Here is a 25,668-nt window from a genome sequence, read left to right on the forward strand (position 1 = left end):
TGAGAGAGAGAGAGGGAGCAGAGAGAGAGAGAGAGAGAGAGAGAGAGAGATTTAGATTTTGTTGACTCTTGTTATAATAACTAAAAGAATAATAATAACACAAAGCAAAAGAAAGCCTAAAAGAATAATACCAAACCATGAAATCAGCAGTCTGCTCGAATGCAGTTCAACATTTGAGATTTATGAATTTCGTGCAAACTGCTTTGCATTAAAAATCATCTATACTGCTTAAAGTCTTGGATTGAACCTGCTCATAAGACTTGTAGAATGTTCTACGAGTCTTTGGGTAGTTGGACCTCTCCGCTCGTGACTTCATATTATAGATAAAAAAATAATATAAAATTTCAATCTTGACTTATTTAGATACTTGATTATAATCCGTTACATCACTTGCGACCATTTGGTATAACTCTGGCTGAACTCTAGTCGTGCTGTATTAAAACCGCGTCGTGAGCTGCTGTCGATTATGTGTGTGGTAATTTCCATAGCATATACCCTTTTACGCCATACAAACGCAATCCCCCTCAAAGGAAACAGAGGAAACAGCGGCTTCCTTCCTTCAGGAAATCCCATCTACATCACAACAAAAACCTTCCTGAGAAGGCCCCAGTCACTTCCCCTCCTTCATGGCTATTTTGTATTCACATCAACCACACTCCCTTCACAAACTATACACAGTAGCACGCCTGCCTTTTACTAATGCTCAAGCGAAAAGCAAAACAACGAAAAGCTGTCCATTCATTCAGGTTCAGATTTGCAGATCAGTCGCTTCTGCTCCGCCAAAGCTGGTCACCCATGGATGCCCTGCATCATCATCATCACTTATCTAGTTAAAACATAAACAATTACAATCCATCGATTTTGAGCTAATGATAAGACAGATTGCAATGGTCCAAATCAATTTTTATAGTACGCATTGTCCCACACAGATACAGTGCTTATCTTTCATGAGTGAGTTCTTTTTTTCTTTTCGAAGCAGCAAACTGGAGGCCTGTCTCAATTCTGTCTGACTTTTTTTAGAGGGAAAAAAAGGGCAATCTAGGCTCCGTTCATTTGGCGGAAAATATTCTCCTTTTGGAAAATATTTTCCCGAAAGTCATTTTCCTGGAAAATGTTTTCCCGGAACATAATTTTCCGGTGTTCGGCGACCAATATGAAAAAGTTTAGGAAAATATTTTTCACCGGCGACCGGTGGCGGCGGCGGCGGCGACGGCGGCGGCGGCGGCCGGCGGCCGGCCAACGGTGGTGACCGGCGATCAACTTCTTCTCCCACGGAAAATATTTTCCTTCCCATGGGCAATTTTGCCTTCAATTTGGGGGAAAATGATTTTTTCTATGTGAAAAAATGAAATCATTTTCCTCAAAACAATGAAGGATTTGGGGGTGGGGAAGGAAAATATTTTCCCATGGAAAATATTTTCTGCCCCCGAACATCGGAAAACGCGGAAAATATTTTCCGGAAAAATATTTTTCCGCAAACGAACACAGAAGACTCCGTTTATTTCACAGAAAATGAATGATTTGGAAAATATTATTTTTTAGAATGATAGCTCGTATCAATTGAAATAATTAGTCCATGAAAAATATTATCATTATCGACAACAATTCATGACTAAACATTTTCGTGGACGAGAAAAATATTTTTCATTCATTCATTCATTTTTGTAAGCGATACAAGCAATCATTTTTAGGAAAATATTTTTTAAATAATTCAGCTTCCAAATCTTTCGTGAAAAATGAATGACTTGAAAAGCATTTTTCTAGAAATAATTACTTATATCGCTTACAAAAATAAATGAACAAAAAATATTTTCATATCATCCACGAAAATGTTTAGATATAAATTGTTGCCAATAAAGAAAACATTTTCCATTGATATATTATTTCAAATTATATAAACAATCATTTTTAGGAAAATATTTTCCAAATGTTTCATTTTTCACAAAATAAACAAAACCTAAATGGGATTATGGTTCTAGATATCTCGAAGCCACTAACACAGGCAAATTGACTGAAGCTCAACGTGAATGTAAAAACGATGCTGCTCCTAGATCCAATTTACGGTTTGTTCAACAGATTTGATGACCGAACAAAACAAGAACAGAACTAACACGACTTAAAAACTATCCACTTATGTACCCATTCATACTTTAATTTCAGTAGACAGATTACTTTTGACCGTCTGTGTTGCAGAGTAATTTGAATTTCACTCCTTAAACGTGATGAGCCACTAAATACCAAAGATGCAAAAGTACAATCTAACAAAAAAGTCAAGCATGAAGACAAAAATTTCTTGTATGAACCGAGCATGTGAGTCCACTTCATCCTCGCTCCGTTCGTTTGGCGGAAAATATTCTCCTTTTGGAAAATATTTTTCCGGAAGTCATTTTCCTGGAAAATGTTTTCCCGGAACATAATTTTCCGGTGTTCGGCGACCAATATGAAAAAGTTTCGGAAAATATTTTTTCGCCGGCGGCCGGCGTCCGGCGTCCGGCGGCCGGCGGCCGGCGTCCGGCGTCCGGCGGCCGGCGTCGGGCGCCCGGGCGGCCGGCGCCCGGCGTCCGCGCCCGGCGTCCGGCGTCGGCCCGGGCGCCGGCGTCCGAAGGCCCGGCGGCCGGGCGTCCTGGGCGTCCGGCGCTCCGGGCGGCCGGGCGTCGCGGCGTCCGGCCGGCCGGCGAAGGCTCGAAGCGGCCGGGCGGCCGGGCGCGGCAAGCGGGCCGCGGCGGCGGCTGGCAGCGGCCGGGCGGCGGCGATCGGGCGGCGGCCGGCGACCGACGGCTAACGCCCGGCGGCGGCGGCTGGCGAACGACGGCTAACGTCCGGCGGCGATCGGTGGCGGCGGCGGCCGGCGACATCGGCGGCGGCGGGCGGAAGGCGACCGACGGCCAACGTCCGGCGTCCGACAGCGGCGGGTGGCGACCGGCGGCGGTCGGCGACCTTAGTGAAGAAGAAGAAGAAGCTCCGGAAAATGATTTCCGCTTTTGAAGAAGCGGAAGTCATTTTCCGTAGACTTAGGCTATTTTGTGAGGGGGGAAGGAAAATATTTTCCCACGGAAAACGTTTTCCGCCCCCCGAACACCGGAAAACCCGGAAAATATTTTTCGGGAGAATATTTTCCGCCAAACGAACGGAGCCTTAATCATTGAAATGTGTGGTCCCACGTGGAACGATACATGATTTAATGATGGAGATGAAGCTGGCTCACGTGCACCGGTGCACGTAAGACTTTCTCATCTCACTGCCAAGACCCAACGAGCTGACGAAATGTTACTAGCCGACCAAGTGTCTTTTTGTGTGTTGCATAAGGAGGCAAAAAGGGTATTTGTCCATAGCATCTAATTCTAAAGTCAGAGACAAAAGAGCAGAGCGCTTCAGGATGTCATGACAACCTCCCAAAATCCGTTCTAAGAACAGTGAAACCGGGCCGAGCGTGTTTGGAATTGGCCAACGAAGATTTAGAATTTGTTCACAGGCATTGATGTTTGCCTACTTTGATTCGTTAGGGGCATTTGAATAGATCCTATCATAAGCTCAGATCAAAGATTACAAGATAATAGATGATAAAAAGTTTCAGATATGATATGTGAAAGTTAAATACATGTGTGCAGTAGACATTTCAGAAATCGAATATGGTAGGATCACGTCATTCATGTACTTTTTATCCAATGGAATGGTAAGCCTCCAAATATCTATTCCTTTCTCAAGTTTCAGATGGCAGTATCATAATTTCTACAATACAAATAAAAAATATTAGAAACCATATGTGCTCAGTTGTCATTAATACAGGGTTCAAGTCAAACAAATTTGATTGTCTTGGACGTGCAGTTCAGCTGGTACCTAGTTCATCTACGTATACATATGCATTTTAAATATCCAGAGCAATAACAAAGGGGATATAAATTTTATAGCCGGAAACGGCAATCGTATGATCCAGTTCATCGACAATTAGGCATACAGACAAAATCATGGTATGTAAAAGCTTAGTAAACTCCGCACCAGCTTTCTAGCAGAGAAAAAGTACGTGACATGGTCGAAATGAATCACCGTGGACCAGATAAAAACGAGGGTACCACAGAAATGATAGCGCCGAATTCAACATCCTCTTGTCCAATTCTTACACTTGCATTTGTCAAGGTGGGATATGAGAAATTATAATCCAAGTCATTCGGGACTTCGATCAGTACTCTTTCCAGGACTTTGATGACCGTCGACATGGAAGGTCTTTATTTGAAATCAGCTTGCAAGCACCATGCAGCGAGCATCATCATGTCGACCACGTGAGGTCCATTCAGTTGCATATCCTCACTATTCTTATCAATCATATCCAATAGCCGTCCTTCTTTCCTCTTTCTCTTAAAAACTCCTAATAGGTACATGTTTTCCTCATTCTGAGATTCGTCGAAAACGTTTCTTCCACAAACTATCTCCAGAATTACCACACCGAAGCTATAGACGTCCACTTTCTCAGTAATTGCTGCGTGTAGCCATTCTGGGGCCAAATAACCCGGAGTTCCCCTCATTGTGGTCACAATTTGGCTTTGGTCCCTATCAACTAGCTTAGACAAGCCAAAATCTACAATCTTAGCATTAAAATTTTCGTCCAAGAGAATATTATGGGGTTTAATATCCATGTGGACTATCTTCCAACTACATTCTTCATGGAGATAACATAGGCCCCTGGCCATGTCACAAATGATTTTCCTCCTCCGTTGCCAATCAAGCACGAACGACTTGTCTAATTTATGAAAGATCCATTTATCTAAGGACCCCTTGGACATGTATTCATAGACAAGCAATCTGCGAAAGTTCTCGGCACAAAATCCAACGAGTTGTACCAAGTTCACATGATGGATATTGCCAACGCTCTCAACCTCAGCAAGAAAAGATTTCTTAGATTAGCACAAACCATTGAGGTGCTTCACGGCGACTATTGTGCCGTTAGCTAGAGTACCTTGATAAACAACGCTAAATCCACCCTCACCAAGCCTCCTGTTGAAATCCTCAGTAATTGCTTTTAGATCATTATAGGTGAATCTCTTAGTTGCTCCAGGTATCTGATCAAGATAGTCCTCTTCGACGGGGTCGATGCCTTTGTTTCTAAATCGGTATTTTATGACAACAACAACAAGAAAGATGAAGGCTAAGAGTGATCCGAGACTAGAAGTGATTTTTAGTATCGGAACGGCATTTGCCATTTTACAGTTTGGAGAAACAGGAGGTTCGTTTATATTGGAAGGGACAAGAGGTTCATTTATATTGAGAGAAACAGGAGGTTCACTAGGAATGTGAGGAATCTGAATTCCACTCGGGGGATTCTGCACCTTAATGGAAATCATCAATCGTTGAGACGAACCTACCAAGTTTGTAATCGAAAATACCTGAGACACTAAGTAGCATGGACCTGAATTGTTTTGGCCAAATATTTCTATATGATAATAAGCCGCTCGGCATGAACAGTTGTTCGCACAAGCCTTCATGCAACTCTCCTGATCTGCATTTCGAATATCTTGGGTGTCTTCCCTGCCGGTGAAGTAAACAATCCCAAAGAACTCCATAAAGCTTTGAGATTGCGAAGCTTCACAAGACAAAGGTACTGTTTCGGAGCATCCGGCTCTAGGATCTGCATCAACTCTCTGCTTGAAGCAAGGATCCGCACAACTGCACGTCCCATGTCCAGTACAAATTCCATAATTACCACAAACCATGGGATAACCGCAATCCCCAATGGAACTTGTTAGAATATCATGTGCCACGATCCACTCACTTCGATGCTGCTGATACACCCTCAGATGTCCATCAGATTCAAACTTCAAGTACTGCAGAGCAGCAGACGAATCAAAATCGGAAAACAAAGAACTGTTTCTCGCGAAATTCACACAAACAATGCAAAATGTCCTTGGGTGAATTCAACATAATTAGAGTCGTCGCTTGTGTTTGGAAAATTTATGCCCAAATTATAATAAACCTGCGGTGGGTTAGTCTCCATCTGAGCAAATAAACCATCAGAACCCAGAGAAAACGAAAGTAAACGATCTTCGCTCGTGTTTGTCACGGAATCACTAGGGCTCAATTTCTGCCGCACCCTCAATTTTTGTCCTGGGAGTAGCGTGTCCGTAGGGTAATCAAAGGACTGCCACACCGCATTTTTGTGCTCATTGTCAGAAGTTTAGAGGATGGAAAGCGATTGAAGATTGGAATTGTGTATTGCTTTTCATATCAAACAAAGTGTAATTACAGCCCTATTTATAGTACAAGAAGTCTAGATGATTAGGGAAAGAAAATATACAAAATAGAGAATAAAAGATTCCCTAAGATTGCCTGATATGCAATATTCTAATTTTCCACCAATACACCATTCAAGATCAATTAAGATCAATCAGCATCGGCAACGGTATCTTCAACACTCCCCCTCAAGCTTGGCGGTCTATACACATCAAGAACGCCCAGCTTGCTTAGTAGATATGAATGTTGCCTGTGACATAAAGCCTTTGTGAAAATGTCTGCGGGCTGTTCTGTTGTTCTTATTCCTTTTGTTTTGATCACCCCATTCTGAATCTTATCCCTGATGAAATGACAATCAACCTCTATGTGCTTTGTCCTTTCATGAAAGACTGGGTTCATTGCAAGTTTGAGAGCAGCATCATTGTCGCAGAATAAGACAGTTGGTTCTTTTACCCATATACCGAGATCTTGGAGTAGACCTCTTATCCAGACTATCTCGCAACTAGTCTTTGCCATTGCTCGATATTCTGCTTCGGCAGATGATAAAGAAACAGTTGATTGTTTCTTCGTTTTCCATGAAAGTAATGAGTCTCCCAACTTTATACAGAAACCCGTAATAGATTTCCTACTCATGGGACAAGTAGCATAGTCTGTGTCACAATACGCTGTCATTTCCATGTTGTTGTCCCGAGATAATAATATCCCTAATCCCGGACATCCTTTCAAGTACTTTATAACTTTCAATGCAGCATTCATGTGAGACTGTTTTGGGGCATGCATGAACTGGCTGAGAATCTGTACCGCATAGCAAATGTCGGGTCTGGTCATGGTCAAATAAATGAGTTTCCCGACGAGTCTTTGATAAGCAGATGGATCTTTAAGCAAAAGATCCTTGTTCATGGGTGATAATCCTTTATCATACTCAGCTGTCGTCAATTTGATATTCTGTTCGATTGGAATAGCAGCTGGCTTAGATCCCGACAATCCTGCTTCCGAAATGATCTCCAAGACAAATTTGCGTTGGCTGAGACAGATGCCCTTATTCGATCGTGCAATTTCTATCCCGAGGAAATATTTGGGGGATCCCAAATCCTTAATGTGAAAGGTAGAGTGCAGGTACTTCTTGAATTTCTCAATGGCAGATGCATCATTCCCCATAATCAGTATATCATCAACATATATAAGTAAGTAGATTGACGATGTACCTTGTTTCCATGTGAATAATGCATAGTTGTGCCTGGATTGTTGGAACTTTGCATTTGTAAGTGCATTAGTGAATTTGGCATACCACTGACGAGAGGCCTGTTTGAGCCCGTAGAGGGATTTACGAAGACGACATACACTATTCTCCCCCTGTCTGCGTAATCCCGGCGGGAGGTCCATGTAAATTTCCTCTTCTAGATCCCCATGGAGAAAGGCATTGTGGACGTCCATCTGATGGAGAGGCCAATCACGAAGAGCCGCAATAGAAAGGAAAGACCGAACGGTGACTTCTTTTGCCACCGGTGAAAAAGTTTCCGTATAGTCGAATCCTCCTCGTTGTGTGAATCCCTTCGCGACTAATCTGGCTTTATAACGTTCTATGGATCCGTCTGCTTTGTACTTGATTTTGTATACCCATTTACAGCCTATGGGTTTTCGATGAGGTGGTAGAGGAACGAAATCCCAAGTCTTGTTTTCCATTAGAGCTCCTAATTCATCTGCCATTGCCTGTCGCCAACGAGGATCTTTGGTAGCCTCGTCATAGGAGGAGGGTTCCTGATGCTCAGAAATTTTGCTAATGCAGCACATATGTTCGGGTGAAAGGTGAGCAAAACTAACATAGGAAGTAACAGGGTATTGAGTACCAGATTTACCCAAGGAGGAGCAAATATAATCCGCTGTCCATGTAGGTGGTCGGATTGTGCGGCCTGAACGACGAGGATTCACTGGTGCAAATGAAATATCATCTTGTGATTCAGTAGAGACATTATTCGACGATTCCGGGAGAACAGAAGTCTTAGACATTGCTGGTGGTGAATTGTTGGATGCCCCATTATCCATATCTGGTGCGAGACTTGCATCAACATCAGGGGATGCTAAGGAAAGTGTCACCTGTGGGAGCATAATCAATTGTGCTTGTGGGGGATCATCTTCACTTAAGAATAAATGATGAGAAGTAGCCAGATCTTCTTCCCGATGTGAAGATAACTTATCCTGGAATGGGAAAGTATCCTCATGAAAAATTACGTCTCTACTGACAAAGAATCGTCCAGTGGAAGGATCAAGGACTAAATATCCCTTTTGAAGAGTTGGATATCCCATAAATACACACTGAAGGGTACGAGGACCCAATTTGTCCCGAGGGCCAATCGTAGATACATAGCATAAACATCCGAAAACACGGAGGTGACGAATGTCCGGACGTTTGCCAAATAATAACTCGAAAGGAGTCCTTCCATTGAGAATACGAGATGGCATCCGATTGATTAAGTAGGTCTTGTGACCACACAATCTCCCGAACATTTCCGGAATTGAAGCTTGGTATTTAAGGGCTCGAGCAACTTCTAAGAGATGACGGTGTTTTCTTTCGACAATCCCGTTTTGTTGGGGAGTGTAGACACAAGAACTTTCATGAAGAATCCCATTGGAGAGAAATAATGAAGAGCATTCATGATTAAAGAATTCACGAGCATTATCAGTGCGAATCCGTTGTACGGATTTGTGAAACTGATTTTTAATTAAGATGAAAAAATTCTTGAGATGAGAAAGTACTTGGGCCTTGGATTGCATGAGAAATACCCAAGTTGCTCGTGTATGATCATCCACAATTGTGAGAAAATAACGCGACCCATCACGATGTGGAGTGTGATATGGTCCCCATATATCCATGTGTAAAAGAGAGAAAGCTTGATTGGCACGTGATGTGCTTTTTGGAAAAGGAATTCGTGATTGTTTGGCTAATGGACATATAGGGCATTTGGGATGAGGAAAGGAGGCACTGTGGCCTAGACGCTGATGAAATAAAGGAACATTTCTATTATTATGGGCATTACATAAGATGCTTTTATTTGAAGGAAAAAGTGCAACATCAAAATCCTTGGGGAATGTGGCCCAAAAATAGAGTCCCTCGTGATTTTTACCCAAGCCCATCAGTGTCCCAGTCAAAAGGGCCTGAAAGAGACAGACATCAGAGTTAAAGAAAACCCGACATGAGTTGTCTTTGCAAAGTTTGGACACGGAAATGAGATTAAAATGAAAGTCTGGAATGAATAGAACGTCTTTGAGTGTGATGAAAGAATTTAGCTGAACATTTCCAAATTTTAGCAACGGAAGTGTCACTTCCATTCGGAAGACGTACGGAGGTATGAGGGGAGGACTTGGTAATTTTGGAAAAGAAACGTTCATCGCAGACTATATGGTCACTAGCACCTGAATCAATAATCCATGCTTTATTCGAAATAGCACTCATCAAACAATAGGAAATACCTGCATAGCTAGGCTTTTTGTCCTGTATTCCCATCTGATTTAAAGCCCTCATAATTTGTTGAAACTGATCATTATTGATGGGCTGGTTGGCCTTGGCATTTGCCGCTATGGAGACATCTCGTTCCCTTTTTTCTGCCGGCTTTCCATGCAATTTCCAACAATTTTCCTTAGTATGATAAGGACGTTTGCAATAATCGCAAAATTTACCTTTGCCTTTGTTGGATTGAGCCTTTGATGATGTGGCAGAATTTGGACTATTAAATCCTTTCCAGGCGGGTGCTGATGTAGCGTGATGCTTGCCGTCTGATCTGGGTGCCGCGAGGATCAGTGATGAACCGTCTGATCTCGCCACACTCCCTGGGCCGTCCGATCGGGTGATTAAATCGTGGCTGCTCGTTCCAAATGAAGATACTTCATCTTCTTCCCCGAGGAACCCTAGTGCCGTGGGTGAGTTTCTTCCATGGCCGGACCTCAATGCCACAAGCCGCTGCTCCGGCGAGGCCTTGGCCGCAAGGACGACGCGGTCCCCCACCTTCATATACTCCGATGAAGCCAAACGCTGGGATTCCTCCTGAACCGCAAGTTGATAGATGCGGCCGAGCGTGGGGACGGGTTCCATGGCCAAGATCTGGCTCCGAAACGGTAAGTATGATTCATTTAGAATAAGCAAAAAGCGTGTTACCTTTTCCCGTTCTTTCATGGCTCGATATTGAGCCAATGTGGTCTCGGGTCCTTCCAATTTTTCCTCGGCCATTTCGAGTTCGTTCCACAGTGCGGACAACCGGTTGAAAACGACAGAAATCGACAAATTTCCTTGTTTGAGGTCTGATAGGGCTTGAGTTAGTGAGAAAATTTTAGCCCTGTCAAGTTTCCCGTACATTTCTCGCAAATTTTCCCATATTTTCTTCGCATCTTCAGTTGGAGGAAGTCCGGCGGCGACCTCCGGCGTGAGGCAGTTCCCTATCCAGGTCCGCACGAGTTGATTGCATTTCCTCCATTGTCGTGCAAGTCGATCGTCGGTCGGGATTGGGATGGTGCCGTCAATAAAGCCTTCTTTGTCTTTGGTAATTAACGCTCGCCGGAGCTCGCGGGACCACACATAATAGTTCTCTGGTCCCGAGAGCTGCTGGGTGACGAGGCGGAGTTCGGGTCCGTCGGCGGCGGACGTATACAGGGGATCGCCGGGTTCTGGCCGTCCGCCGGCGACACCCCGAAACGGAAGAAAACCGGGTCCGTAGGTCGGGTAGGGATTTCCTCCGAAACCCGACGAACCCGATCCATTGTGGCCCGAAAAAGACCAACCCGATCCATACCCTGAAATGGGCTCGGTGACGAGTGGTGGGCCTCCTCCTGGCCCGTTGTTTTCACCAGGCTCCATGGGGCTGAGATTTTGGGCTGAGCTTCTCTGGTTCGTTTGGCCCTGAATGGGTTGAACCTGCACAGGAACCCATTGAACATATGGACCAGAAAAAAAATGTCCAGGGTTAGTTTGAATGGGCCCCGAAATGGGCTGTACTGGACCCGACAGTCCCTCATTGGGTCGTGTGTGGTCTTGTTCTTCTGTTGTTGAATCTGGTTGATGCTCTGTGGAAGTATCCTCTATTCTTTGATTGTTGAAAGATGCTTCAGAGTCTTGGTTTCTCGGCATGATATCTCCCTTTGGAAATGCAGGATGTTGGTGTGCGGAAGTGATGCTGTGCAGAAGCTAGGTTATGTAGGAAGGCTCTGATACCATGTCAGAAGTTTAGAGGATGGAAAGCGATTGAAGATTGGAATTGTGTATTGCTTTTCATATCAAACAAAGTGTAATTACAGCCCTATTTATAGTACAAGAAGTCTAGATGATTAGGGAAAGAAAATATACAAAATAGAGAATAAAAGATTCCCTAAGATTGCCTGATATGCAATATTCTAATTTTCCACCAATACACCATTCAAGATCAATTAAGATCAATCAGCATCGGCAACGGTATCTTCAACACTCATCGAACAGCACAAGGTTTCCGGTGTCTGTCAAGTCGATGCCAGCAACAGACTTACTATAAGTTTGGGTTGACCACACGACGGAGCCATCGGCATCTCTCAATACCAAATCTCCCCCTTCTGTGAGTTCCACGGTGGCCTGGGCTTCAACACGACGGTCCCAATTAGCAGACCACACCACCGCAGGAGTCACGCTGCTGGCGACAATAGAATGCGGGTCAGTGTGAACGATGGAAACGACGAAAGAGTAACTATTTTCATAGCCTTGGGAATAGAAGCCACAGGCAAATGCCGAGCCATTATGGCTCCGAAGAAGAATGGGGATCAGGCGAGAGAACCCAACATAATCGTCAAAACTTGCTGTCCATGGGGTGTTGAGGCCTGTGGTTGGATAGACGTGAGCTCGGGCGCCGATCAAACCGAGAAAAAATGTTAGGACGAAAGGCTGGAGGGTGTGAACGTGGTGTGATATTATCAGAAACGAGAAGCTGAATTCCAAGTATAAGGTGAAACGGCCGTCGTTGCAAGCACCATTGGGAAGTCCTGAGTAACTTATTTCTTCAATCCATGCGCTCATCCTTGAATGCCGAAGGCATCCATCCGTACTCAGTTAGAGAACGAGAAACTAAATTCCAAGCTACCTAGACAGCCGAGCGATATCGACGACTGTGATCACTTCAAAACAAGAGCGCCTGATATGAAGACACTAACATTGGTCTGTGCAGGCTCCGTCATGCATCAGGTATTCTTGACAGTGGAATTAACAGCTTGAAATGGACAATGAAAGGAGCATAGTTCTCAAACTCGTTTGAAGTTTCGGATAGCATCTTGGGCCGGCTGTCTTCATTAGATGTTGCGAATTGTTCTTTTGATGGAACGACCAACTGTGGTGGTGCCTGTTTTCTCGTGGAACGAGCAAATTCTTGTGCTATTAGTTGTTAGTTTAAGGATGTTAGAGCACAATCAGCATTATTCCGATGCGTAGCTACCGAGAGCAACAAACAGAAGACGAGGAATTTATGTTAGATTTTGTCCCTTGATCTATAAAATTTGACATCGGTCCGTGACTTCGATCTACTAATATGCAGTTCGGTCTATGACATCATTCGCACTAAATACAGTACGCAATGTTTTGCATGGATGTACAAGTCACTATATAGCCTATACGATAATCCAAAAGCAATCAGAATATATGCTCAATTTTTAGGTCAAAAAGGAATTTGTGGCTGAAATTAAATGGAACAAATGTTAATTCCACAACAGTTCCACGTCATAATACTTGTACATGTTTCAACTATGTCTCTACACCAATCAGTATATTGTCCACACTGTCCAAAATTAAGCTATCACTAGACAAGCTGCCGGCAGCAATATTAGGCAAAAGTTGGCCGGAAAGATTACATTGGAATGTCATACAAAATTTTTACAACTAAATTGGCAAAATTGAAAAGATTAAGACCGAATTGACATTCTTACAATAGATTTAGGACCGATCAGATAATTTTTCGTTTGAATTATGAAGCAGGTAATGCTAAATTAGCGTAAGAAAATGTGAGTAAGGATGACTTTGTCAATGTGAACTGCCAACGAGATGTGACAATGACCCCACTAACAAAGACCAGACGAAGCCAGTGTGATTTCTATAGGAAGTAAAACTATTCGAAAATATTCGAGATATAAAGAAATTGACAGGATCACAATCTTGTGAAGTCTACCACGGACAGGAAGAGGATCCTAGGATTGCTTCTTCTCTTGTGACGACAGTACCTTCGAGGCATCTTTGTGAGGTCTATAAAGTCGAACACATGTATTTTTCGATATATAGATTAACAATCTTCATACATGAATTTTCTCGAACCATTTAAGAAAAATTGTTCCACTATCATTAAAAAAAATATATTGAGTAACACAGTCTCCTCACATATGTATTCAGATCGAGTCTAATTGTATCTAATATAATCTTATAGAATTAGGTTTTTCAGATTAACCTAAATTAAAAGTCTTCGGGCAAAGCAAAGCAAAAGAAAAAATCTGTAATTAGTAGAAATTAATATTCCAGCGTAATGCACGGGCCATTGGAGGAGAGAACCTAGAGGCTTTGAATCTGCAAATAGTAATATCTATGGCACGACTAGCATGATTTGGAATCTGATTCTGATCGTCGTGATAAAAAGATAAATTTAGAATCGTTTACGAATTTCCTACCTGACAAGATATATCAAATCGGGGAATTGATAGCTTCATCAGAAAGAGCATAGAGGGAATACAAAATCGCATGCACAAACTCTAGCAGGAAACTCACAGGAGAGAGAGAGAGGGAGGAAATGCGTCAAGCGCATGTCAACATATTGGACCAAGCGCACGTCAACATATTGTAGGAATTTTCCTATTTTTCATAATTTCTAGATGGTATAATTTCAAGCGCATGTAATGCCTACTCGTACTAGAATGTATTAGGGAATGTCTGTAAAAATCTATACAGGGCTTTAGATACACAAAAAGCTCTCCTCTTCCGACACTTCACTTTATGTACATTGCTTAAATCTTGATTAATACAACTACCAGAATATTTTTCGCACAACCCGCATTGCTTCCATACAAATAATCCTGCAGAACTGTGTGTGCGGCTTTGCATTCAAGCATTGCGCGCTTGAGCCCGTTGGTGTGTGGCTCTTGACTGAGGATCGCAACATCACGCGCTGTGGAACTAGACCAATGGACCAGACTTTCTAATCATGGTCGACACTCGAATGACCGAAGATTAGAAACCAATTGGGGATTTTGGAGACTAAGGTGAATACCCTAGATGGCCTAGGGGCATCGTTCACAGCACTCGATCAGTGGATCGGTTCATTGAGGGATCGCATCCTGCTATGAACGATCATATGGGTATTCTCGAGGATGACATATGAGATACTGTGCACGTCATGCATGAGGAGATAGCACAACTAACTGCAACATGTGAGATGCTTATGTCACGGACCATGATTCTCTCATACTCTCGTACTCTTGTAAGTGGAGCTTGATGCCGTCGGGGTGAAGAGTGAGTGTACGGAGGGGATGATATAACTGGTTCGTGGGAGTGATGTCAGGGTATTTTGTACTAAGGGTTGGCCTCCCGTGTACAAACTCGTCGGGAGCTAATGCCGCCAGTTGTTGTGCATAAAGTATTATGTGTGTCTTGCTCGAGGAACTGAATGCCCGAACTAAGCTGGGCGTGGTACAATCTAATACGATGATGCGATCCGTCGTGCTATTTTTAAGAACAACTATAGAAGGAAGGCTGGCCTGGGGTCTTATCGACTCACCAAGCGCCGCATGAGTTATTCCGTGGCCAAGTAACTGTCGACCCGTGACACTAGTCTTGAGCACACGTCTCTATTAAATGCTTGACTAACTGCTCCATCGAAAATGAATACAAGAAATCAAATGTCTCTAACTTGTTTGGTGAAATGGGCTAGGCACGACAATCAAGAGGGGGGAATTTATTGTTCCAGAAAACTTGAAAACTTTCTCGTGAAATAAGATGGACAATGTGGTCGAAGGTGCATTATTAAATGCTGATCGGACATGCTTATTTAGATACTTGATTATAATCTTTTACCTCACTTAAAACCGTTTGATATAACTATAATTGAATTGTAGTCGAGTTGTATTATAACTGCGTTATGAAGGGTTGTATGTTATATTTTTTATAATGAACATATTTTAAAGCTGCCGCAAATTTCTTACAATATATCAACAACAGCATCTTCGTATATTAACTTTATATTTGATATCGAAAGTCATATGAAGTTGTCCAGCATATGCAAAATATGATGCAAAAAACATAATGCTAATGCAACAAATTACAAGTTTGGTTCCAGATTATCAGAAACTATGTTAACCAATGAAAACCCCAATATGGCACCATCAAGTGCAACTGTCCCTTGCAACGGACTAATTATGGTGCAACCCTGCATTGTCAATGGCTCCACAGTACGTTGAAAAGAGTTTGATGATCCCTATACTAAGGAAATAATATATTTAGGAAAAAGCTATAGCTTACTAAGTAATGTGTCTGAATAGATATTATCTCAAAATTCCAACATCTATAGACGAGCAACAATTAGCAATTAACATTAGAGTAGTAACAAAAATGAAACAACACTGGGATCAAAGATGAGTTTCATGTAAATACCTGACTAGTAAACGGGCAAAATCTATTCATAATTCCTAATGGCATGATGTATGGTGGTTGCATCTACATGAATGCTTGTACACACCCTTCTAAGTATAAGCGGTCATTCTTCCACATCTTATCAAGTGTTTTTGATTTCCCAGCATAAATGCATGATTATGCTTGGGAACATGCTGCACGACTTCACAAACACCATTTTCAACCTTAAATCTAATACGAGCAAAATAACCATGTCTAACTTCACACTACAAAAAAACACGAAATTTGCGACGGAAATTTGCGACGAACGTTTTTCCGTCGCAAATTTGCGACGGAATTTGCGACGGATTATATTTTCCGTCGCAATTTGCGATGGTTTATTTCCGTCGCAAATTTGCGACGGATTTTGCGACGGTTTTATTTTTCGTCGCAAATTTGCGACGGAAAATAAAACCGTCGCAAAATCCGTCGCAAATTTGCGACGGCATTGTAAGTCCGTCGCAAATTTGCGACGAAAACTTCGTTCGTCGCAAATTCGTAGTTTATCAGCCCGTGATATTCCAACCCTATCTCTCACTCTCGCTCTCTCTTGCTCTCTCTCGTTTTTCTCCCTCTTTCGTTTGTCTGAAATAAGCAAAATTCGCGCACACACATATTAATCTTGGTGAAGCTTTTGTACCGGTAAGTGTCGTAGCTAGCTTCGTGACTATTCGTCGTTGCATTGTAATTTCCGTTTTTTTAATATATGTTTATGTTTGTTTTTTTTTTTGTATCTGCATCACCGGTTTAACGACCGGCGACACCTCGCCGGCCTTTGGATGAGGCCGAACGGCCACGCCGTTTTGTGACGGAAATAGTTTCCGACGCAAATTTGCGACGAATAAATGAAAATTCCGTCGCAAATTTGCGACAGAACGTAGTATCCGTCGCAAATTTGCGATGGATACCTGATTCTGTCGCAAATTTGCGACGAATGAATGAAAATTCCGTCGCAAAATTTGCGACGGATACTCAAATCCGTCGCAAATTTTGCGACGGAATTTTCATTCATTCGTCGCAAATTTGCATAAACGCTTTTTTTATATTCTGGACTGATTTATGTATCGACATTTCCTCAGGTCTCGACAAAAGTGACTACTTTTGGTGTCCTGCCATCGTACCAAAGCCGCGTCTTCTTCTGTATGATTTTTTTGCGTCTTCTATGGTTGTCCCGTCTCTTAGTTCATGTTTTGACTGTATTGTAAGATTGGATATCAAATAGTATCATGTAAGACTCTACAACTTTCCTTCTGTTATTTGTTTCAATTATATGTCATTGTGGCTGGTTTGTCAGAATTTATGGTTTGTTCGTTTTTCTGTTTCAATTATATATCATTGTTTCCTTTGATTGATATGGATAAGAATTTATGGCCGAAATGATATAAAAATAGCGACGAATATTTTAAGCCGAATTTTGCTATCATTAAAGTATATCACTAATTTGCGACGAAATTCGCGACAAATTTTATCACGAAAATTGCGACGAAATTGCGACGAATTTTGCAACAGACAAACGTCCGTCGCAAATTTTGCGACGAATTTTGCGACGAAATTGCGACGGATTTTTGCGACGAATTTTGCGACGGACAAGCGTTCGTCGCAAAATTTTGCGACGAATTTTGCGACGGACAAGCGTTCGTCGCAAATTTTGCGACGAAATTTGCGACGAATTGCGACGGATTTTTTGCGACGAATTTTGCGACGGACAAACGTTCGTCGCAAATTTTGCGACGAATTTTGCGACGGACAAATGTTCGTCGCAAAATTTGTGACGAATTTTGCGACGGACAAACGCTCGTCGCAAATTTTGCGACGAAATTGCGACGGATTTTTGCGACGGACAAACGTTCGTCGCAAATTTTGCGACGAATTTTGCGACGGATATTTGCGACGGACAAAGTTCGTCGCAAATTTGCGATGGAATATTTGCGACGAATTTTGCGACGAATTCTTTTTCGTCGCAAATTTGCGACGAACTTGTGAATTTTCCGTCGCAAAATTTTGCGACGAACGATTAGCGACGGAATTTTTCCACGTTTTCCGTCGCAAATTCCGTCGCTAATCCGGTGTTTTTTTGTAGTGTCAAGTCTCTCATATTTTTTTCTTGGTTACATGAATTGCGAGAAAACCCCTCACAAATACACATATGAGTCTGTTGGGTATTTCTCCTTTAACATTTTTTCAAGTATTATCATTCCTCACTCTAAAACCATTACCTATTGCACGTCCTACGTACTTATGATATGTTTCAAGTTCACTTAAAAAAATCAATACTACTTTAGACTTTTTTTTTGTGGAAAATGTAATGGTTTTGGAAAATGCTTGCTAGAGAGTCATTTTCCAGGAAAATAACAATATTTTCAGATGTTTGGCTAAAATCAGAAAATGAACTAGTAAATATTTTCTGCTATTTCATATTTGATATGATTTTCCTTGCAGAAAATTACCATCGAATTTTTTAATTATTTTATTTTTTTCTTTTTCTTTCTTTTTCTTTTTCTTTCTTCCTCAACCGATCGCCGGCCATGGAGATCGCCGCGACCTGCCATACGCGTGGGATGAGCTCGCCCTAGGCCGGCGAGGCTCAACCTCGCCAGCTTCCGGCTAGGTCAAGCTTGCCCGAGGCCAACAAGCTTGAGCCTCCTCCGATCTTGCCAGCTGGGCAAGCTCAACCTCACCAAAATCTAGTGAGGTTAAGCATCGCCGGCCTAAGGCAAGCTAGTCCCTTGCTTGTGCCTAGTCGCCGTGGCCGACAACCGATCAGCCAAGGAAGAAGCAAAAATAAAATAAAGAAAATAAAATAAAAATAAAAACTTCAATTTAAAAAACATATATTTTTATTAGAACGAACGATTTATTAACTAAGGACCCGAGCTTGAGCACCAAGGACCCGAGCACAACTTTCGTGGACCCGGGCCTTAGTGTCGAGGACCGAAGCTTAAGCATCAGGGACTCAAGCACGGCCTTTATGCACCCAAGCTCAGGTGTTGGGTCATCGAGCACGAGGGCATGAGCACTAGTGCTTTGGGCTCGGCCTAGATGGACCCGGACGTGGACACTGGGGACCCGGGCCCGACCTCGATGGATCCTTGCGCGAGCGCCAGAGACCTGGTCCTGATTGTCGGGGATTCAGAAATCAGCGTTGGAGTTCTCGTGTCCAAATGTAGAGTTTTGGATTCAAATGCTGATACTTAGATATATTTTGGAAAATGTTTTTCGACTTTTTCAAATAGGCAATCATTTTCCTAAATTTAAGTATAGATTTTCCATTGACCAGAAAAATATTTTCTATTGACTCATATTCCTAAGCAATCAAATATTGAGAAATATTTTCCGCGAAATAAAAGGAACCATGAATTCAAAATATTTTTGCAAATCAAGCATTACATGTGCAAAATCCACAGTCCCGCTCTTCTACGAAATAGAAAGTATGCCATTGCAAAGTTCACCAGCCAAATTGATGGTTGATTGAGTTCGAGAAATTTCCATCAATATGCAAATCACATCGCATCCCAATACTGACAAGGCAAGCCCCAGTTAATGATGGGAATTTGACTCGAGAGCTTCAATCAAGTTAAAGAATATTTCACGTATAGAAGATAATAACTACATCCAAATTTTTCAACCTCAGTTTCATGTTTAAGGACCTTCATTTTCTATTGGCTTAAAAGAACACGAAAAATGGTATATTTGAAATAAATTTAATTCAAATTAATTTTTTGATAATAAAAATTTTCAAACTGGTACACCTATGACAAATTTACTTCAACCCCAAACAGATACTTGTGATAAATTTACCATCCGTTAAATTAGGTTAATACTACGAAAAATCACAAACTAATAAATCTGTGACAAACTGAGGAATAAAACCCTAAATTGATATATCCGTCAACTGTCACGTGTTATCTAACTCAGTAATTTAACGGTAAAATTTAACTAAACTATCAAAAAATAAATTTTTCATAAATGTACCAATTTTAGATATTTAATAATAGATAAATTTATCATAAGTCTATCGATTTGTGTTTTTTGTGATGCTAAACCAAAATTTAAATAGTGAGCCGCCATTACACGTGCCAATCAACCAATGGATTCAGAGAGAATAGGCAGACTCGACACTTGGCAAGTACGCAATATATTTGAGATAGGAAAGCGATAAATTACGGAACAGTGGTACGGTACGGAGGAATCTGAGCAAGTCCAAATTTGTCTGCATCTGCTAAATAATACTCGCTCATATCAGAGAGAGAGAGAGAGAGAGAGAGAACAGAGTATATCAAACCAGACAAAGTCTTCCTTAACTGCGAAATTTCCATGGAGCCTAACCTCTTACAAGATACAAAGTTACTAACGCAATCCCCCTCAAAGGAAACAGAGTAAACAGTGGCTTACTTCCTTCAGGAAATCCCATCTACATCACAACAAGAACCTTCTTGAGAAGCCCCCAGTCACTTCCCCTCCCCTCCTTCATGCCTATTTATATTCACATCAAGCACCCTCCCTTCACAAACTATACATAGTAGACGCGTGCCTTCTTACTAATGCTCGAGCCAAAAGCTGTTCGTTCCGTTCAGGTTAAGATTTGTAGATCGGTCGCTTCTGCTCCTCCAAAGCTGGTCACCCATGGATGCCCTGCATCATCATCATGACCATCACTTATCCAGTTAAAACATAAACAATTACTATCCATCGATTTTGAGCTAAAGATAAGACAGATTGCAACGGGTCCAGATCAATTTTCATAGTACACATTGTCCCCACAGATACAGTGCTCATCTTTCATCTGTGAGTTCTTTGTTTCTTTCTGACGCAGTAATTCTTTCTGAGTTTTTTCTGGGAAAAGAACACCACCCAAATGGATTGATGGTTCAAAGGATCACCATAACACGGACCGGGAAAATTAACTGAAGCTGAAGGTGAATCTAAGAATTGATGATACGGCTTCAAGATCGAATTTTTCAGTTCATTCAAACACTTGATGAATAATTACAGCAACAACAGAACTTAAATGATTCGAAGAAACCCAAAAGGAAAGAAGAAACTCACTGAGGACTTGATCGGCAGTGAATCTTCTGGAAACATCCCTGCACAGCATCTTCCTGAGCAGATCCTTCGCCGTCGCCGACACCGACCGGAAGACCCGCGGCGGGAACCTCAGGTTCGCCCTCAGCACCGCCCCGAAGATCTCGGAGGCGCTCTCGCCGTAGAACGGCGGGAACCCCGCCAGCATCACGTACAGCACCACCCCGGCGCTCCACACGTCCACCTTCTCCCCGTACTCCCTCCCCTCCACCACCTCTGGCGCCACGTAGTACGGCGTCCCCACCACCCCCCTCAACCCCTCCGCCGCCGGCTCTCCCCCGCCGATCACCTCCGCGGAGCCGAAGTCCGCTAGCCTCAGCCGGCCCCGGGAGTCGAAGAGTATGTTCTCGGGCTTGATGTCCCTGTGGACCACGCCGTGGCGGTGGCAGTGGGCGACGGCGCGCATCAGCTGGGAGAGGACCCGGGCGGCGTCGGGCTCCGGGAGGGGACCGGTGGAGGCGACGGCGCGGTGGAGGTCAGGGGAGTCGCAGAGGTCGAGGACGAGGTGGAGGTGGGAGGAGTCCTCGTAGGCATTGTGCATGCGGAGGACGTTCGGGTGCGGGGACAGGAGGGACAGCACCTTGGGCTCCATGAGGAGGCAGTGGGAGTCGAGGTCGTCGCCGGAGGCGGCGGACTTGTCGATGGACTTGACGGCGAGGAAGGAGGGCGGGGGTGGCGGCGCGGCGGCGGTGGTGGGGCGGAGGAGGGGCTCACAGCGGCAGACGACGCCGAAGCGGCCGCGCCCGATCTCCTCGCAGATTCGGTAGTCTCGCTTCAGCGCTTCGGTCATTACTCTCCCTCTCTATGTGACAAGTTTGAGGTTTGATGGTGGTTTAGTTTATCTAGTTGGGTTTCTGATACGGCAAGCAAAGTTGAAAAAGACTAAACAGTGCGAAGATTTGGACGTGGAAAGGAATATTCTTGATTCCTACGGCCTTCTAACTTCTTCTTTTTTTTTTTAAACGTACTAAGGCGATCGGCGTTAACGATTCACTAACTGGGTACGAAATGTTGGAGCCAAGATTTCTGTATCGCCGAAGCAAAGCTCGTTTGATTGGTATATCTAACCGAAGTTGGCCCCATAGAAGACGAAGATTTCGAAATTTGCATAAGGGAGTCGATCCGTGGCTTTCGCGGGAGGAAGGTAATTGGCCCGTATGTTGCATCGTCTGTGTGATTATTGTCTTGCCGGTTACTTTAAGGCTGCGCATGACAACTTGCTAAACAGTATTTGATTCTGTTCTTTTGTTCCCAGAATCAGTTTAGGAACAAAAATGCGTTTGTTTAATTTTTTGATTCTGGGCACAATTTTGTCAAAAATTGTTCCCAGAATCAGTTTTCAAGAATAAAAAAAAAGTAACTTCTTGATTCTGAGAACAATTTTGAGAATCAATTTTTTTTTCTTCTTCCTTTTCTTGGTTTTTAATGTAGCTTCTAATGTCCGGCTCGAGAACCACCCTCGCCAGATCTGACGAGAATAAAATATTTTAATAAAAATACTACTAATAAAAAATATTTTACCGGCCATGGCCGGCGACCAGACCATGGCCAAAAAAAAGAAAAAAATATATTTTAATAAAAAAAATATTTTACCTACCATGGCCGGTGACCAGGCCATGGCAAAATATATATATATTTTAGTAAAAATATTTAATAAAAAATATTATTAATAAAAAAAATATTTTACCGGCCATGGCCAGCGACCAGGCCTTGGCAAAAAAAATTAAAAATGTATATTTTTAATAAAAATATTTTAATAAAAAAAATATTTTACAGGCCATGGCCGGCGATCAGGCCATGGCCAAAAAAAAGAAAAAAATATATTTTTAATAAAAAAATATTTTACCAGCCATGGCCGACGACCAGGCCATGGCCAAAAAAAATAAAAATATATATTTTTAATAAAAAAATTTTAATAAAAATTATTATTAATAAAAAAATATTTTACCGGCCATGGCAAAAATAATAATAATATATATTTTTAATAAAAAATATTATTAATAAAAAAAATATTTTACCGGTCATGGCCGGCGACCAGGCCATGGCCAAAAAAAAGAAAAAATACTTTTAATAAAAATATTATTAGTAAAAAAATATTTTACCTGTCATGGCCAACGAGCAAGCCATGGCCAAGAAGGAGGAAAAGAAAAAAAGAAAAGAAAAAAAATAAAGAAATATTAAAATATTTAAAAATATTATTAATAAAAAGAAATTTTGTGGTGTTACTAAACGCATTTTTGTTCTTTTTCTATTCCAGGGATGGAATTTTGGGCCGTTAACAAACGCCTTAAAATGCTCAGAATCAATTCCGGGCACAGAATAAAAAAGAATCATTTCTCAGCAGAATCTGTTCCCGGGCACAGAATTGTTGTCATGCGCAGCCTAAAAGTCCAAATTATGAGATCAAAATGCGATCTTATATTTTAAAATATGTTGATATCCTTGTCACCCACTTTTTGCTCTGACATTATGTGAAATTTCGTGTGCTAACGCGTGATTTATTATTAAAGAAAAAGGTACTTACTTGCGAGGGCCAACTCACTATCCACCAAACTAAATCTCATGACTTTTAAGAGTAATTTTTGCATAACCTTTCTTCACGTAGAAACTCAATGCATTCCGCCAATTGAATCACGTGAGGCCACGCCATCCATTGACTTACACGAAGACCAATCAATCCAATGGAGCACATCCATTCAAATTTACACGATAATAATATGAGAAACACTTGTCTACGTCCACATCGAGCGCAGGCTCAACATATTCCGACAATTGAATCACAGCAATGTTATACAAAGGCCACGTAATCCGTTGAATTGCACGAGGACCACTTGGCCCAATGGAGCATATCTATTCGAATTCACACGATAATAATAAGAGAAACGCTTGTCTGCGTCCGCATCGAGTGTCTACTAAGCTAAGTCCATCACAACCGTTGGTCAGATGGTCTTGACTATGGACCCTAGCATGCGAATTCCACTTCACCGACGGTGGTTCTGTGTTGCAGCAAGAAGCTTCCCAAGAACATAGTTCCTGGACTTGGGATACAGTCATGCGATAAGCGGTTGATCCGACGCCTACAAATGGATGTGATAATGGGCTGCACTTAGAGACGCTGGAGATAACGAGATAGGGACGCAGTCTTTCACTTTTGAATCGAACTTACGAAAACGCCCATATCGCATTTCGAGTGACATTTCCATATACTTTCTATTTCACAAAAGAAAAACGTCTTTTGGCTATGATGTGAATTGCGTACGAAGAAGCTGTCCAATTGTCTGGCGTGTGAGAGGAACAGGTGGCGATGGAAATTGGCAAAAGAGACGCGAGACAACAAGAGGCCTTTTGCTTCTTTTCTGGCTTTCGGAGCAAGCAAAGAGTCGGCTTTCGGAGATCTACGTGCGATGCAATGACAAGATGAGTTATTTTCGTTATGTAAATGGGTCATAAATAAATTTATAATGATAAAATTAAAAATAATATGAGTATTAAATGGGTTCACAACTTATTTAGATTCAACTCACATTAATAAAATACTATTCGTTCTCTCCCGTCCTCACTCGATCTCGCGCTCACTTACCCACTTCGAGTTTCAGTATGAGGTTTCCTAGATTTGATGGAAGTATCTTAGTATTATGGATCGGGATGGGTCAATTTGATTTGGATCATTTTTTACCCGATTCACCCGTTTGATGGGTCTAAGTGTGGGTGAGAGTTACGAGCAAAGACGGTCTCTTTTTGATACTTTTTTTTTTTGGTAACCCAGGAAACCCTCGCACGGCCGACAGCCGGGGGGTAAACCCTGGGGGCGACACGTGCTAGCTACCACACACGTGTCACCGGTTAAGTCACCCTGCGGCGCCCATGATTCGAACGCTCAACCTTTTGCGAGAGGAAGAGCGCCCGCTCCAGCGACGCCACCCAGGCGGGTGGTGTCTTTTTGATACTTTTGTGACTTCGGTTTTTCTTTTTTTTTTTAGTTTCATGGTGCCAAAAGCCTCTCCCGTTCCACAAATTTCTTCTCCAAATTCGGGTTCATTAGAGTACTTTTTGATCCCACCGAATGAATGGTTATTATAGATACAATTTAGCAGACCTGGGTCCGGGCAAGTATTTCTATGAGCTACTTTTTCAATCTCGAGCTTTCACCCAAACACCAAAATTAGATGAAAAATATCAAAAAGCGTCGCCAGGGCACTTATAATCTTATTTAATATGTTTTGAAATTGCAATATTATTTTCAGTTGAAACAAATAACTTTCTTATAATGCGTACCTCTTCATTTTTCAAAGATCTTCCCCAAAAATGTTAATTCTACTTTCGGTTAACTAGTGAACATGGCGCTAATTTGATAGCCTCATAGGGTTGTTCCAAAGGTAAATATTCGATGTGTTCTCCTTGAAGATTTGGTTTCGATTAGCAAAATATCTTGTTTTTATCCGGATCGTGTGAACCCACTTTATTTCGATCATTAAATATTGTGAACCCACGTGGGAACCACATAATCTGATGGTTAACATAAATTGGGCTCACTTGATCTTAAATTCGAGCGCTCTATCCCTAGGTTATCCCCACAATGGTCTGGCTAGAAGGTCGGCATTAGACAGCTGTCAATTTTTGGCTGACATTTGATAAAGAGTTTGGTAGCCTACCAACTCGATTTTGATTTTTGAATTGATTTTAGGCCGTTTTAGGGCACACCATCAGCATTTTGA

The 25,668-nt window shown here is 42.2% G+C and overlaps 1 protein-coding gene and 1 long non-coding RNA gene across 3 annotated transcripts; one reads left to right on the top strand and one right to left on the bottom strand.

Moving 5' to 3' along the window:
* Positions 1 to 526: 526 nt before the first annotated feature.
* LOC115663322 (phosphoenolpyruvate carboxylase kinase 2-like) lies at positions 527 to 21,779 on the bottom strand. Of its 2 annotated transcripts, none has more exons than XM_056310594.1 (2): positions 20,918 to 21,779; positions 527 to 804 (listed from the first exon to the last, which is right to left on the bottom strand). In XM_056310594.1, exons 1-2 carry the CDS (start codon positions 21,741 to 21,743, stop codon positions 749 to 751), a joined length of 882 nt encoding a protein of 293 aa, XP_056166569.1. In that variant the 5' UTR covers positions 21,744 to 21,779; the 3' UTR covers positions 527 to 748. The 2 variants fall into 2 exon arrangements, with proteins under 2 accessions (XP_056166569.1, XP_056166560.1); XM_056310585.1 differs by lacking the exon at positions 527 to 804 and adding an exon at positions 20,146 to 20,503 and having other exon boundaries at positions 20,918 to 21,776.
* Positions 10,138 to 11,657, top strand: LOC130137939 (uncharacterized). The gene is made up of 2 exons (XR_008816377.1): positions 10,138 to 10,332; positions 11,362 to 11,657. It is a non-coding gene; the product is annotated as an uncharacterized LOC130137939 (long non-coding RNA).
* Positions 21,780 to 25,668: the final 3,889 nt, after the last annotated feature.

This window comes from Syzygium oleosum, unplaced genomic scaffold, assembly GCF_021117445.2.
Source record: "Syzygium oleosum isolate NSW1041296 unplaced genomic scaffold, Sole_v2.1 Sole_v2.01, whole genome shotgun sequence".
Taxonomy (NCBI): domain Eukaryota; kingdom Viridiplantae; phylum Streptophyta; class Magnoliopsida; order Myrtales; family Myrtaceae; genus Syzygium; species Syzygium oleosum.

What these genes read in the sequence shown, in the direction of transcription:
- LOC115663322 (XM_056310585.1), bottom strand. Translation starts at nt 21,743, where the DNA reads ATGACCGAAGCGCTGAAGCGAGACTACCGAATCTGCGAGGAGATCGGG. An exon ending in CACTGCCGATCAAGTCCTCA is followed by an intron (nt 20,504 to 20,917) that starts GTGAGTTTCTTC and finishes ATGATGATGCAG; the next exon opens with GGCATCCATGGGTGACCAGC.